The 15068-nt window shown below is 41.5% G+C and overlaps 1 protein-coding gene across 1 annotated transcript in view; it reads right to left on the bottom strand.

Moving 5' to 3' along the window:
- LOC107598227 (unconventional myosin-Ig-like) overlaps nt 1–15068 on the bottom strand; it is a 59078-nt gene that overhangs the window by 24690 nt on the left and 19320 nt on the right. Inside the window, exons 14-18 of the mRNA XM_016289506.1 lie at nt 8520–8686; nt 7078–7285; nt 3937–4160; nt 3711–3855; nt 1343–1447 (exon numbers count right to left, since the gene is read on the bottom strand). Coding sequence (XP_016144992.1) covers nt 1343–1447; nt 3711–3855; nt 3937–4160; nt 7078–7285; nt 8520–8686 — 849 coding nt within the window. The remainder of the gene's footprint in view (nt 1–1342; nt 1448–3710; nt 3856–3936; nt 4161–7077; nt 7286–8519; nt 8687–15068) is intronic.

Here is a 15068-nt window from a genome sequence, read left to right as displayed (position 1 = left end):
TATGTACTGCTCCTCTATTGTACTGCATGTTCCTGCCTTTAAAAATAGCTTGTGAATTTGGGTTGGTGGTGTGGCTGAGTCTCGCTGGGAAGGGAAGATAAACTGGACCAATGGTAGCAGCATCTATAGCTGCAGTGGTACGATAGAGAGTGTGTATTACAGTCTTTGCTCAAGGCAGTCAAACACTGAGCACTCGGCTGTGCTTGTGATCTCCATGTTGGCTACGGTCAGAGGCACTCATGACATGAGTGAGAAAATGAGAAAGTGAATAAGACTTGGAGTTTGGTGAAAGAGGGTGTGTGTGTGTGTGTGAGAGAGAGAGAGAGAAAGACTATCGTTTTGTCATGTTTATCCTACATATTAACTGTGTTACTTTTTTTCTTGGTTCACTCCTCATAATGTAATCTTATTTTATTTTGCATTTCTATTAATGTTTTTCTGTTAATAGTACTTATTTACTCCATTCATACTCACTCCTTCACATTGTTATTTTATTTGCTAACATTGCTCGTTTACTCCATTTGCACTATTGTTATTTGTTTTATTTGCTAATATTGCTTGATTGTTTCATTCACACTATTAATCATTTATTTTATTTTATTTTATAACATTGCTTCGATACTCTAATCTCACTGTTGGAATTTTACTTTATTTGTTAACATTGGTTGTTAACTCAATCTAAATATTATATTATTTTATTTGCTAATATTGCTTCTTTATTTCATTTGCACTATTGTTTTTTTGTTTATTTGCTAATATTGCTTGATTATATAATTCACACTATTACATATTTTTTTATTTAATTTTATTTATAACATTGCTTGTATAATCTCACAGTTGGAATTTTACTTTATTTGTTAACATTGCTTATTTACTCCATTCTCACTATTGCTATTTTATTTGATAGCATTGCTTGTTTACTCCATTCGCACTATTGTTATTTTATTTGATAACATTGCTTGTTTACTCCATTCTCACTATTGCTATTTTATTTGATAACATTGCTTGTTTACTCCATTCGCACTATTGTTATTTTATTTGATAACATTGCTTGTTTACTCCGTTCTCACTATTGCTATTTGATTTTTTAGATAATATTGCTTATTTACTCCACTTGCACTATTGTTATTTTACTTTGTCAATATTACTTATTTACTTTGCTCAGTTATTTTAGATTATTTTACTTTATTTCTGTTTGCTTTTTCACAGTTTATTCCTTTTTTTCCGCCATTGTTATTTTACATTATTTCTTAGTTCAGCTATACCCTGCAAATGCTTTAGCAATACAAATGCACAGTTTTTGTCATTTGATAACAGTGAAATTGAAATGTAAAAAACCTACCATCCTGACAGAGCATGAAAAGAGGACCTGGCTGTACTGGTCTTTGTTCTTCAGCTCTTTAGTGATGTGCACAAAGTTGGTGCTCGTCAGAGGAGAGTCTTTTGCCTGCAGCGGAGAGACGCATTACTGGATTTATGACACTAAATTCTGAGAAGCTTAGTCACACAAGCAACACAAACAACAAGCACACTTATGCTTCCATGGTTTCCTTGATATCAATTCAAATCAATGCATGACGGGTTTAAAAACACTGTCATCATCGTCACCAGCCCACTCCACTAATGCGTCAAACAGACATGACACCTTATCTGCAACAACAGATTCTCAACAGTGCTTCATAAATAAGACTCATTTAGATGACCTGAAAACTTCAAAGGTCTTTTAAAGCTCATCTGTTGTAGCCAATTTAAACTGCAACGACAGGAACGAGCATTCATGCATTTTGTGAGCTCTAAAAACATGTGTTGTGAAATACAGAAGTCACAATAAATGTTGCTGAGAAAAAATCCTACAGAATTCTTAGAAAGAAAAGAAAGCTCTTCTTTGAATACTGTATAGAGCACATTTGCTCTTCATTTCACACCACTGGAGTGAGAATTAGTTGGAGCCACAGGGCTTTTTTTTTTTTTGCTCGTCCTTGAAAATGTCAAAGAACATGCAAAGAAAAATGTAAAAAAACAAACAAAAAAACAAAACAGATAAGACCGTTTAGATCGAGAAAAGTCAAAAAAAAAATTCTCAAGAAGAAATAAAGCTTTGGAACAACATGAGCATGAGTAAATTTTTTGGTTAATCCTTTGGTTAACTATATTCTCCAGACAGTCAACCAGTTTGGTTAGTTAAAGCAGCATCACACCAGCATTATCAGCATAAGTATGCCAGGACTAGGCATATGACGGTATGAAATTTTCATGTTGCGATTAATTGCAAATGCTTTTATCACGATATATGGTATATCATGGTATTAAGTCTAAATATTTAAGTATTTGGTTCTGTGATGAACACTGCGAATACAAAAATCTGAATGGCTGTTTAAACCATAGATATGTATCTATGGTTTAAACCATTTAAATACATTTTTAGAAAGTAGTGCAGCTGCATTGTTTGTGGGGTTCCTGGGCTAACGGCTGCATTTCTGCAGTTTAGCGCCATCTGCTGTCAGAGAGTGAATGTGCGCTTTCATTCAGCGTGTCTCCTTCACGTGTTCTGCCATGCGCTTCTCATTCGTGCTTGTTTACATCAGAGTGCGCATCCGTCTTTCACGCAGCATTGATGGGGAAAGTATTCTTAAAATGCATTCAGAAAATCTGGATAATTTGTAATAAATAATTATTCACAGTATTTTGAAGTGCCCACAATAACAATATCGTGCATATTCATTACCGTGATACTAGCATCTGATCTAAGCCATTTTCAGCAGTGAAATCAGGGCATTAGGATGGTCTCGTGGATGACTGTTACCTCCTCAGATGTAGCAAGAGACATCTCTCACCCAAAAAACAACAGCTAAATTTAACACCTTCACGTGCGGCGGCCATGTGCCAAAGACTACACCAGTCAAACAGATTGATTTGTGTAGTAGACAGTAATTCAAAAGCATGAAGCTGGAAACAAACACACAGGTGGGGTCTATGAGAGTTAAAATAGGCTAATGTTTAATTAAACTGCAATAAGCAGTAGATGCAATCTGTTGATCTGTTAGTCATGTGCATGGTGTCAACAGCTCAAAATGTCAATGCCGTTTGTTTAGGCATAACAACAATAGATTGGTTTGGACAAAATGATGACTAAATAAAGTGGGACTTAATGATAATGGGCTTAATGTCAAGATGCTCATGCAGGCTTTTAGGGAAATACCCAGGATAATTATATATAATACAGAGACATGCGGGGGAAAATAAAAACAATATCATGGCCACAAATTAAGAATTTTAAATTTGTTCCCTATTTTAGGTAAACTGTGGTCACATTATACTAACCTGTTCCCTCATTGCCACAATTGCCAAATTAATGTGACCATGATTTAATTGAAACAAGGAAACTTTTTTGTTGGAAAATTTGTTGGAATTTTATGGAATATTTATCATGCTTTTCATTATTTTTGGAGCTTGAAAGCTCACTTTTGATACATGGAAACCAGCAGCAAGAACATTCTTCTAAACATCTTCTGTGTTCCGCAAAACAAAAAGAAAGTCATATGGTTTGATATGGTGATATATCAACTATTTTCATTTTTGGGTGAACTGTTCCTTTAAGACCGCCAAACATTCCTGCATATACCACTGGGCTTAAAGCTTTATTGAACTGCAAACTTTAATAAGCCAAATCAAGTGAGAGTTCTAAATGAGTAACCTAATGAAAAACTCACATTGGCCAAGTAGTCTCTCTCCCAGGCACGGCTGTATCCCCAGTCCACTCTCTCCCCGCTCAGAGCTGACAGAGCAGCTACTTTTGCCCTCACCTCCGCCATGTCAGATGGGGGGATGTTTTTAATCAGCTGCCGGGCCCACCATCTACGAGAGAGGCAGTGAAAGCATGAGAGGAAGGCCAAATGGTTAAGAAAAAAACATAAAATCATGAAGTCATGGTATTACCGGCGGTAAAGATGTCGTGTGATTCTGTGGAACTGCACCAGGGCTGCAGGCGGTGTCGGCCACTCCACACTCTTCCCATAGTCAGCCATGTTTCGAACGTTGGTAAAACGTCTCTCCACTTCCCAGAAGTGAGCCTTCACCTTATAGCATTTATAATATGCCATTATGGTATATATAGCCCTTATTTTCCTACATCGCATACGTGCTAATGCACCTCTCCAAACCTGCAGAAAAACATATATACAGGTTGAATGAATGTGAGCAAAACACTTTGAAGATACTGTAATTTAAAAGTGTAATTTATATATTAATATAAAATATGCCCATTTTATTCAGTATTTGACTGATGTAAAATAGTTCCATCTAATTTAAAATGCACAAATATTCAATTTCACCCAATAATATTGTGTGAGCAACCAAATTATTCACTTATTTTGGATAGAATGATGCAGGCAGTGGGCATAGAGGCAGCTATATACTGCTGGGAAGAGTTTTATTATATCTAACATACTGTTCATAAGGATTCATAAGGAAAATAAAAGGAAAAAAATAATGCAAATTGGGTTTAGGAGTATTGAAGTGTGACTAATGTACAGTTACAAACAACTATGAAAGATATGACAGCTGATAGAATGAAGTTGACAAGGTGCAATGATTTATATGGCAGAGTGAGAAAAATAAGGATCTGCTTATTCACAATTGATTTAATATTTGAGTACAATGAATGAATGAATGACAGAATGAATTACTGAATAAACGAGTGAGTGAATGATCAAAATGATTCAGTGAATAAATGAGTGAGTGAGTGATTAGAAGATTATGTGAATAATTGCATGAATGATCAAATGATTCAGTGAATAAATGAGAGAGTGAGTGATTAAATGGTTTAGTGAATGTGTGAGTGAATGATCAAATGATTCAGTGAATGAGTGAGTGAATGATCAAATGATTTAGTGAATAAATAAGTGAATGATCAACTGATTCAACGAATAAATGAGTGAGTGAATGATCGAATGATTCAGTGAATAAATGTGTGAGCAAGTGAATGATCAAATGATTCAGTGAATATATGAGTAAATGACTGATAGAGTGATTTACTGAAAAAATAAGTGAGTGATCAAATGATTCAGTGAATAAATTACTGCGTGAATGATCAAATGATACAGTGAATAAATGAGTGAGTGAGGGAGTGAGTGAATGGTTAAGTGAATGTGTGAGTGAATGATCAAATGATTCAGTGAATGAGTGAGTGAATGATCAAATGATTTAGTGAATAAATAAGTGAATGCTCAACTGATTCAATGAATAAATGAGTGAGTGAATTATCGGATGATTCAGTGAATAAATGTGTGAGCAAGTGAATGATCAAATGATTCAGTGAATATATGAGTAAATGACTGATAGAGTGATTTACTGAAAAAATAAATGAGTGATCAAATGATTCAGTGAATAAATTACTGCGTGAATGATCAAATGATACAGTGAATAAATGAGTGAGTGAGTGAGTGAGTGAGTGAATGGTTAAGTGAATGAGTGAGTGAATGATCAAATGATTTAGTGAACAAAAAAGTGAATGATCAACTGATTCAATGAATAAATCAGTGAACGAATGATCGAATGATTCAGTGAATAAATGAGTAAGTGTGTGATCAAATGATTCAGTGAATAAATGAGTAAGTGTGTGATCAAATGATTCAGTGAATAAATGAGTAAGTGTGTGATCAAATCATTCAGTGAATAAATGAGTAAGTGAGTGATCAAATGATTCAGTTAATAAATGAGTAAGTGAGTGATCAAATGATTCAGTTAATAAATTACTCAGTGAATGATCAAATGATACAGTGAATAAATTACTGAATGAGTGAGTGAGTGAGTGAGGGAGGGGTGAATTAATGATAAAATGATTCAGTGAATTGATGAGTGAATGACCAAATGATACAGTAAATAAATGAGTGAGCGAGTGAATGAATGAATGAATGACTTATTAGAAGATTCAGTGAATAATTGAGTGAATGACCAAATGATTTAGTGAATAAATAAGTGAAAGATCAAATGATTCAGTAAATAATCGAGCAAATGAGTGAGTGAATGATTAAAAGATTCAGTGAGTAAGTGATAGAATGATTTACTGAATAAATGAGTGAGTGAATAATCAGATGATTCATTAAATAAATAGCTGAGTTAGTGAATGATCAGATGATTTACTAAATAATTGAGTGAGTGATTGGGTGAAGGATTGAATAATTCAGTAAATAAATGAGTGAGTGATCACATGATTCATGAATAAACTATTGAGTGAGTGAATGATTCAGGGAATAAATGAGTGAGTGAGTAAGTGAGACGGTCAGGTGGACAGAAACATGGCACCTGCACCTGCTGAGTTTTGACTAAGTTGTCCTTTAGTTTAAGTCAGGCAGCATTAAGTGGGACAGAAGTGAAATCAGGGCAACTCGCAATGCAGATGAATAATTGAATGCAACAAGAATAATCCACCAATCATAATCATTATCACAATCACTGTTATTAGAGTCACATACAGCCTACACACCGGATGAATGAGTGGGAAAACCTAGAAATAATGAGCAGATATATTTATATCCATATCCTCATGTATGAGCCAACTATAATAGTTCAAAGCAGATTTGAATCAACATGTACTGTACATCCCATACAAATAAATATTGGTTTATAACATTCCTAAGTGCAAATAAACATTGCTTTACATATATACAGATATATTTATATTGGCTTTGAGTAGGAATGGTTTCCCATAAACAATAAAACATGTAGACGAGAACGTAAATATAGATTTCTGCTCTGCAAGATCAAATGTATGAGGTTATAAAGACTGACTGAAGTGGAGGTGCAGAGGGAGCTGCTGTCTAGGTGTTATGATCCCACTCCACTGTCATATCACCTCTGAACACATTAAAAAAAACAAAACTTAAGGAGTCAAGAATGATTAAGTGAGGCAGCTACAAAGAGCAAGAAAACCGAGAAATGAAAGAGGAGGAGAAAGACAGGAAGAAGCAGAGGTACAGTCTCAAGAACAACAATAAACAATGTTGATAGACAGAGACCTAAAGCACCCCAGGAAACTGACAGATAGAGAGGGAAAAGTGAAAAGAGAGTGTCTGTCACCTTCTGTAAGAAGAGCACTAGTATGGGGATGAGTGCGGCTCTCTCTTGCTCCAGTGTAAAGAGTGTGCGAGGTGTTCTCACGAAGAGCTTGGTGTGGCCGTACGCTACATCGTCCTCAAAGCCGTGCTGGTTCACGATGGCCTCCACAGCCTCCTGGTCAGAGCTCATCAGGTGATTAGGCCAGGTGTATTCACAGGTCATCTTGTACCTGAGCATGAAGATAAAAGTCAGAATTTATTTCAGAATTGTATTTATATTTATTACATTATGCATTTGTCAGATGTTTCAGTGCATTTAGCACCTACTTTTTATTGTGCAAAAAATGAATTTTTGACTTAAATAGCACATTCTATGTGGTACAATTTGATAGTGAATCTTTATAGAAATACTAATTTAATCAAATATTTTCATTTTGGTTCACCAGCACTAAATCAATAGTAACCAGCATAAACTATGCATCTAAACCAATGGTATTCAAGCAGGGCTCTGGGACTCAGTAGGGGGCCTTCCAAGGGGCTCCAAGATGGCTTATAATCATTTAAAATAAGACAAATTAAAATAAGGTAAAACAAAAATGTTAACTATCATCATATTTCATTTTTAATTAAAAATCAGGGTTCCCACATTCTTGGAAAACCTGCATTAATGAGGGAATTTTAAAAGTGTTGACATGGAGTCACAGAAAGTAACATTAAGAAGCATTAAGAAGTCATGGATATTTCTAGAATGAATATAATTTTTTCTAGTTATGTAAAGATCTAAAATAATTTATCAGGTTGAAATATTATTAGAACGATTATTTTACAGAATATATTAATATTAATTAAAATAATATATTAACATAATTAATTAAAATGATTTACAGATTATAGTTAAATTAATTTAAGAAGTTTCAAGAACTGAATTTTTAGTAGTTAGTGAAAGATTTTTAAAATTATTTTTTACTCCCAAATAAAAATTTCTCAGCAACATCCACCAGGGTTATCATAGTTAACTAACTAAAACTGAAAATAACCTTAAAAACCATTTTCCATAAAATAAACGTTAACTGAAAAAAATATAATAATTGTTAACTTTTTTTACATTTCAGCCATTTGCCAAGGCAACATTTCAGATTTTGATTTAGTTTAACTTCAAGTACTTCAATAACTAAAAATAAAAACTATATAAACATAAAAAAACCCTACTAAAAGTGTCAAAAACACACAACTAAATTACTAAAACTTAAACTAAAATGAAAATTGAAAATATAAAATTAAAAACTGACTCAAAATATAACAAAAACTATAATAGCATCGCAGTAATACTAAAATACAAACATTGTGGTCATTACAGCAGAAGAACCAGAAATATTATGTGGGCCTGTAAATATTGTCTTGGACAATGAAGACCCTTGGAATCAAAATGGTTGCGAACCCCTGATCTAAACTGTAACTTCTCACCTCTGCAGAAAGCGTGCATAAGGCTGTCTGTAGGCAAATCCAGCTCGACGCACATGCACATTCTCCAGCAGTCCCAGGTACGCCACTTGGTGCTGGCAGCGACCATCATCAAACAGCAGGGGGGACTTCACCTCATTCGGCTTTATACACCGCACATAGTATGGCTCCTGTATGAAAAATGTAATTTCATATCATTTGCAGAAACTGCCAAATAAAAGCATTTACCAAAGGTCTCAAAGGTGCGCTATTGAACTGCAGCTGACCAAGAAGTTAGCTTAGTAGCCAATAACAATGATTTAATGAAGGCAACATGAAATTATATGGTTATGGTTAAAAGCTGTTAGTTGTACTAATAATAACAGAAAGCCAACTTCTGCAATAATAGAAAGTATCATTATGTAAAAGCTACACAATTTGCAAAGAATTAAAGGGACTTTTTCTCCCTGACCTTTCCTGGAAGAGTAAAGCTCACTTCATCAAGACTGCACCGTGTGACAATTCCTAGAACTGTGAGTTTTCCACATGAATAGAGAGCTCACCGTTCCCCTTCTCTACTACACAACAACCTCCTCATGTCATTATCGCAACATTTTGTTCATCCTTCCATCCGTCCTTTTGCCTGCCCGTCTGTCTGTCTATCATCCATTTATCCATCTACTGTGTGTCTATTTATGTCTATTTATTAATCTATCCAACATCCATTGATCAGTCTATCTGCCTATCTATCAGTATCTGTCTATCTATCAGTCTATCTATACATCATCCATCCATCCATCCATCCATCATGTCTATCTATCTATTAATCTATCCATCACCCATCCACCATCCATCCATAATGTCTCAACAATAGTGACTGAACTGATTTTTCAAGTGATTCAGAGATATTGTTATAGTAGGTAACCTAAAAATTGTTTCATGTGATAACATCTAACTTAACTTGTTAAATGACTAAATCAAGCTGTCTGCATTAAAGGGTTAGTTCCCTATCTGTCGGTCACTTCGAGTTATGTCGATGACGACATTAGGGGATTTATTTGGGAGCCCCAATCATCTCTGACTTTAAGAGAAAACGGCAATAAATTTTGGCTAGTGGATTTTGCATACCTGAGCCACTCCCTGTGCATACGAGTATAAACAGGCGACAGGTGCATCCACTCATCAGATTTTTGCTTCGGAGCCGAGTGGATGAACATGTTTGATCTCCACAAAGCCATTTCATCATCTGTCTGGAAGCTGTTCTGTTTGGCGATATGGTGCGAACAGCGGTGTCCCTGTCTCCAGTGATTCCCCTGGGGACTTCAACTAAAAGAGCAGATTTCCTAAAAGGAGGAGCTGACGATGTCGTGGACGGCCCCTGACTTTACCCTCCGGGCGACAAAAGTCATGGCGCAGTCCCTCGGGAAGGTGATTTCCACTCTGGTGGTCCAGGGGCGCCATCTCTGGCTCAACCTGGCAGGGATGAAAGACGTCGACACTCCTATCTCCCAGGCTGGGCTGCTCGGCGACACTGTCGAGGGCTTTGCCCAGCAGTTCTCGGCAGTGCAGAAGCAGACTGAGGCCATCCAACACATCTTGCCCCGGCATGATGCACCACCAGCCACCGCTGCCCCGCGGGCCAGGCCTCAGTCTGCTCGTCACCGTGGGTGCCCTCCTGCGTCCTCCAGAGCTGCTCCACCCCGTGCTGAAGCAACATCTAGGCCGGCACGTCGAGCCTCTCGCAGGAGTGTGGCACCCCCCGTGTCCCAGCCGGCCCCGAAATCGTCCAGGAAGGCGACAAAGTGGCCCTGACACAGGCAACCCAGAGATGTTTGAAGCTGCTCTTTCTCAGGAGACGGCGAGGACAGTGCCGCTCCTTCCCCTGGAGGAGGGCCGGGCAGAGAATCTTTTGTTAGACGTCGACACTCCTATCTCCCAGGCTGGGCTGCTCGGCGACACTGTCGAGGGCTTTGCCCAGCAGTTCTCGGCAGTGCAGAAGCAGACTGAGGCCATCCAACACATCTTGCCCCGGCATGATGCACCACCAGCCACCGCTGCCCCGCGGGCCAGGCCTCAGTCTGCTCGTCACCGTGGGTGCCCTCCTGCATCCTCCAGAGCTGCTCCACCCCGTGCTGAAGCAACATCTAGGCCGGCACGTCGAGCCTCTCGCAGGAGTGTGGCACCCCCCGTGCCCCGAAATCGTCCAGGAAGGCGACAAAGTGGCCCTGACACAGGCAACCCAGAGATGTTTGAAGCTGCTCTTTCTCAGGAGACGGCGAGGACAGTGCCGCTCCTTCCCCTGGAGGAGGGCCGGGCAGAGAATCTTTTGTTTTGTTTTGTTTCTGTTTTGTTTTGTTGCCTCTCCACGCATCTCTGGCAAGTCCCCCCGGGAGTTCTGCGGGGATGAGTCAGAACACGATGCCTTCTGTACCATCCAGCTCTACTTCCCTTCGCTGCACTACCGCGGGTATGTCGATTGTTCCTTTGGTGCCACTTGTATGGTGTCTGGGGGCGTGGCTTGTGCTGCACAGCCAGTCTCGCTGGCTCATTCTCACAATTCGACTCGGTTATGCGATTCAGTTCGCCAGGTGACCTCTCCCAAGTTCAGCGGCATTGTCGAAACTTCAGTGGCAGTCTGCATGCCTGACTGGACACAGACCGTTCCTATGGTTTGCATTCGAGGGTCGGGCATGGCAGTACAGGGTCCTCCCCTTCGGACTTTCCCTGTTCCCCTGTGCCTTTACGAAAGTCACGGAGGGTGCCCTTGCCCCATTATGGGAAGTGGGCATCAGGATCCTCAACTATCTCAACGACTGGCTCATCATGGCCCGGTCACGAGAGCAGTTGTGCGATCACAGGATTACACTGCGGCTGTATCGTACATCAACCGGCAAGGAGGTCTACGCCACATGTCACAACTCGCCCGCCATCTCCTCTGGAGTCAGACGTGGCTCAAGTGCCATTCACATCCCGGGGGAGCTCAATTGAGCAGCCGATGCGCTCTCACGACAGCTCACATTCCCCGGAGAATGACGACTCCATCCCGAGACGATCCAGCTGATCTGGAGTCGATTCAGGGAAGCCCAGGTAGACCTGTTTGCTTCCCATGAGTCCTACCACTGCCAGCTGTATTACTCCCTGACCGAGGCCCCCCTCGGCACGGACACACTGGCACACAGCTGGCCTCGGGCTCTACGCAAATATGCGTTTCCCCCAGTGAGCCTCCTCGCACAGACACTGTGTAAGGTCAGGGAGGATGAGGAACAGGTCCTGCTGATTGCGCCGTACTGGCCCACCCGGACCTGGTTTCCGGAACTCATGCTCCTCGCGACAGCCCCTCCCTGTTGCATCCCTCTGAGGAAGGATTTCCTTTCTCAGGGGCTCGGCACCATGTGGCACCCGCGTCCAGATATTTGGAACCTCCATGTGTGGCTCCTGGATGGGACGCGGCAGACTTGATCTGCCGCAGGCAGTGGTGGACACCATCACTCAGGCTAGAGCTCCCTCTTCGAGGAAAGCTTATGCACTGAAGTGGATTCTGTTCACAAACTGGTGTTCTTCTTGCAGAGAAGACCCCTGAAGATGCACGATTCGAATAGTGCTTTCCTTTCTCCAAGAGAGGTTGGAGTGTAGGCTGTCACCCTCCACCTTGAAAGTGTATGTGGCTGCCATCGCAGCCCATCATGATGCAGTGGATAGCCGGTCACTGGGGAAGCACAATCTCATTGTCAGGTTTCTGAGGGGTGCCAGAAGGTTACATCCTCCTAGGTCACCCCTGGTGGGATCTCTCTATCATCATGGCTGGACTTCAGAGGGACCCCTTTGAGCCACTGTATTCAGTTGAGCTTAAACTCCTGTCTGCTAAGATAGTGCTCCTGACCACACTCACTTCCATCAAGAGGGTCGGGGACCTCCAAGCATTTTTGGTAAGCGAAGAGTACCTTGTGTTCGGGCCGGCCTACTTTCACGTTGTCCTGAGACCCCGGCCTGGATACATGCCCAAGGTTCGTCATGGCTGGACTTCAGAGGGACCCCTTTGAGCCACTGTATTCAGTCGAGCTTAAACTCCTGTCTGCTAAGATAGCGCTCCTGACCACACTCACTTCCATCAAGAGGGTCGGGGACCTCCAAGCATTTTTGGTAAGCGAAGAGTACCTTGTGTTCGGGCCGGCCTACTTTCACGTTGTCCTGAGACCCCGGCCTGGATACATGCCCAAGGTTCCCACCACGCCTTTTCGCGATCAGGTGGTGAACCTGCAAGCACTGCCCTCAGAGGAGGCAGATCCAGCCTTGGTATTGCCGTGTCCCGTAAGAGTGCTACGCATATACATGGACCGCACCCGGAGTTTCAGAAGCTCTGAGCAGTTCTTTGTCTGCTACAGAGCTCAGCAGAAAGGGAAGGCTGTCTTCAAGCAGAGGTTGGCCCACTGGATAGTGGATGCCATCACCTTGGTGTACCAATCCCAAAGCAAGATGTGCCCCCTGGGGGTGAGGGCTCACTCCACACAGAGTGTTGCCTCTTCCTATGCGTTGGTGCACAGCACCTCTCTAGCAGACATCTGTAGAGCTGCGGGCTGGCCGACACCGAACAACTTCGCAAGATTTTACAGTCTCCGCATTGAGCCAGTTTCTTCCCGTGTGTTGGGTAACAGGTAATTGGCGGGAAGAGCTGGCTGGTGTCATGCTTGCTGCGCCATTCCCCCTCACCCGGGGATGTGAGCGCCTTTTTCCTCCTCTCGTAAGTTCCTCGGATGGCAAACCCTGGTTGAGTGTCCTCCAGCACCCCCGGCAGTCAGACTGGGTGGAGCAGTCTGACGCCAGGCCCAGTATCGGTGTTAGCTTGCCCTGGTCTCCGGTCAGCCCCTGTACTGGGCTAGGTGTCCATATGGCTTGATTCCCTTTTGACGATCCCATATGTGTATTCTTCCACGGTAAGGTTCCCCTCTCGTGAACCCATGTCTTCCCTTGACAGATCATTCTGTCAGTCTCTGCTGGCAGTCGTTCCATCCCTACTCTCAGGTAGGACCTGCCTCAGAGACCCATTCCATGTGTAGTATTTCCCTAGACCTGGGTCAGTCCATATCAGTGTCTCCACATGTCACCTCCCTACAGGTAGGATGTGGCCTCCATAGCGCCCTTCTCTGGAAGGCTTGCTTCCCCGTCGTTACTGCCAAGCTGTAACAACAAACAGGAAAGACTTGAAGCAATCTTTCAGTGAAGGTCGAAATCCCTTCTGTAAACAAATATGGTGAAATTGTGAAAGGAACAGCTGCTTGGCTATCACCAGCAGCGATATGCTCACCTTTGGTCCCTGCGGGTACCAAGGTCAGCGAATTTGCACTGGGGCAATCTTGAACCATCGCTGGTTGCCAGGGACAAGTTCTCGGCTCCTCAGCGTAAAACCTGATGAGTGGATGCACTTGTCGCCTATTTATACCTGTATGCACGGGGAGTGGCTCAGGTATGCAAAATCCACTAGCCAAAATTCGTTGGCGTTTTCTCTTAAAGTCAGAAATGATTGGGGCTCCCAAGTAAATCCCCTAATGTCGTCATCGACATAACGTCTCCGTTCCCTCCATCAGGGAATGAGGGTTGTGTTCGTAACTGAGATGCTCACCCTAAAATTCTGTCATTAATTACTCACCCTCATGTCGTTCCAAACCCAAATTAAGATATTTTTGATAAAATCTGAGAGCTCTCTGACCCTCTGTTGACAGCAATGCAACTGCAATGTTCCCAGACCCAGAAACGTAGCAAGGACATCAGTAAAATAGTCCATGTGACATCAGTGGCTCAACTTAAATTTTGCAAAGCTACGAGAATGCTTTTTGTGTGCAAAGAAAACAAAAATAACGACTTTATTCCCCTGAGTTAATGTCTTCTGCCATTTTGGAGAGTATCACAACGCAAATGCACGCTTTACCCTAAGCGAAGTCAGGATGGATGGGGTGAGCGGTCAGATGAGGCACAGGTGTCCCCGCAGGACCAGAAGGAGGGCAGCCAGTCCTTTACTGTGACCTAAATAAACACAAGCTGCCCCGGATGCAGCCCCACTTTACCACACAAACACACGTGTGCACACACACACACACACGTGCAGCCCGGAAGACACAGAAACTATCATGGATGCATTGGGTCATCCCAAAATAACAGCACCAAATGTCACAGATTCTTTAAGAGGAGATGAGAGGAGAGCCACCCATGACTCCACACTAAAGCAGGATTTAGCAGGTGTTCCTCTACTGTTAACTGCTTTATCAAATACAGACAGTCTCCATTAGAGAGATGACATTTTTCAGCACGTCTACATAAGAGATTACCTGAGCTATTCTGAGAGACCCCTATTTCATCTTTTCACAGTAAAGAGTATTAAAGGGGTAGTTGTGTAGATTAAACCCAGATTAAATTCATGCTTAATTCTACAGAAAACATATGCTCTTGCAGACATAATGTTCCACAATGGCCCCATCACACCAATTTGTGAGAATTTAAAATTTTTAACATAATGGGCTCAGCTGACTTTTTAAATATAAATTAACAAAAGGAGAGGAGAGCCACCCATGACTCCACACT

This window comes from Sinocyclocheilus grahami, unplaced genomic scaffold, assembly GCF_001515645.1.
Source record: "Sinocyclocheilus grahami isolate Dianchi unplaced genomic scaffold, SAMN03320097.WGS_v1.1 scaffold248.1, whole genome shotgun sequence".
Lineage (NCBI taxonomy): Eukaryota > Metazoa > Chordata > Actinopteri > Cypriniformes > Cyprinidae > Sinocyclocheilus > Sinocyclocheilus grahami.
This window is presented reverse-complemented; position numbering and strand designations above follow the sequence as displayed.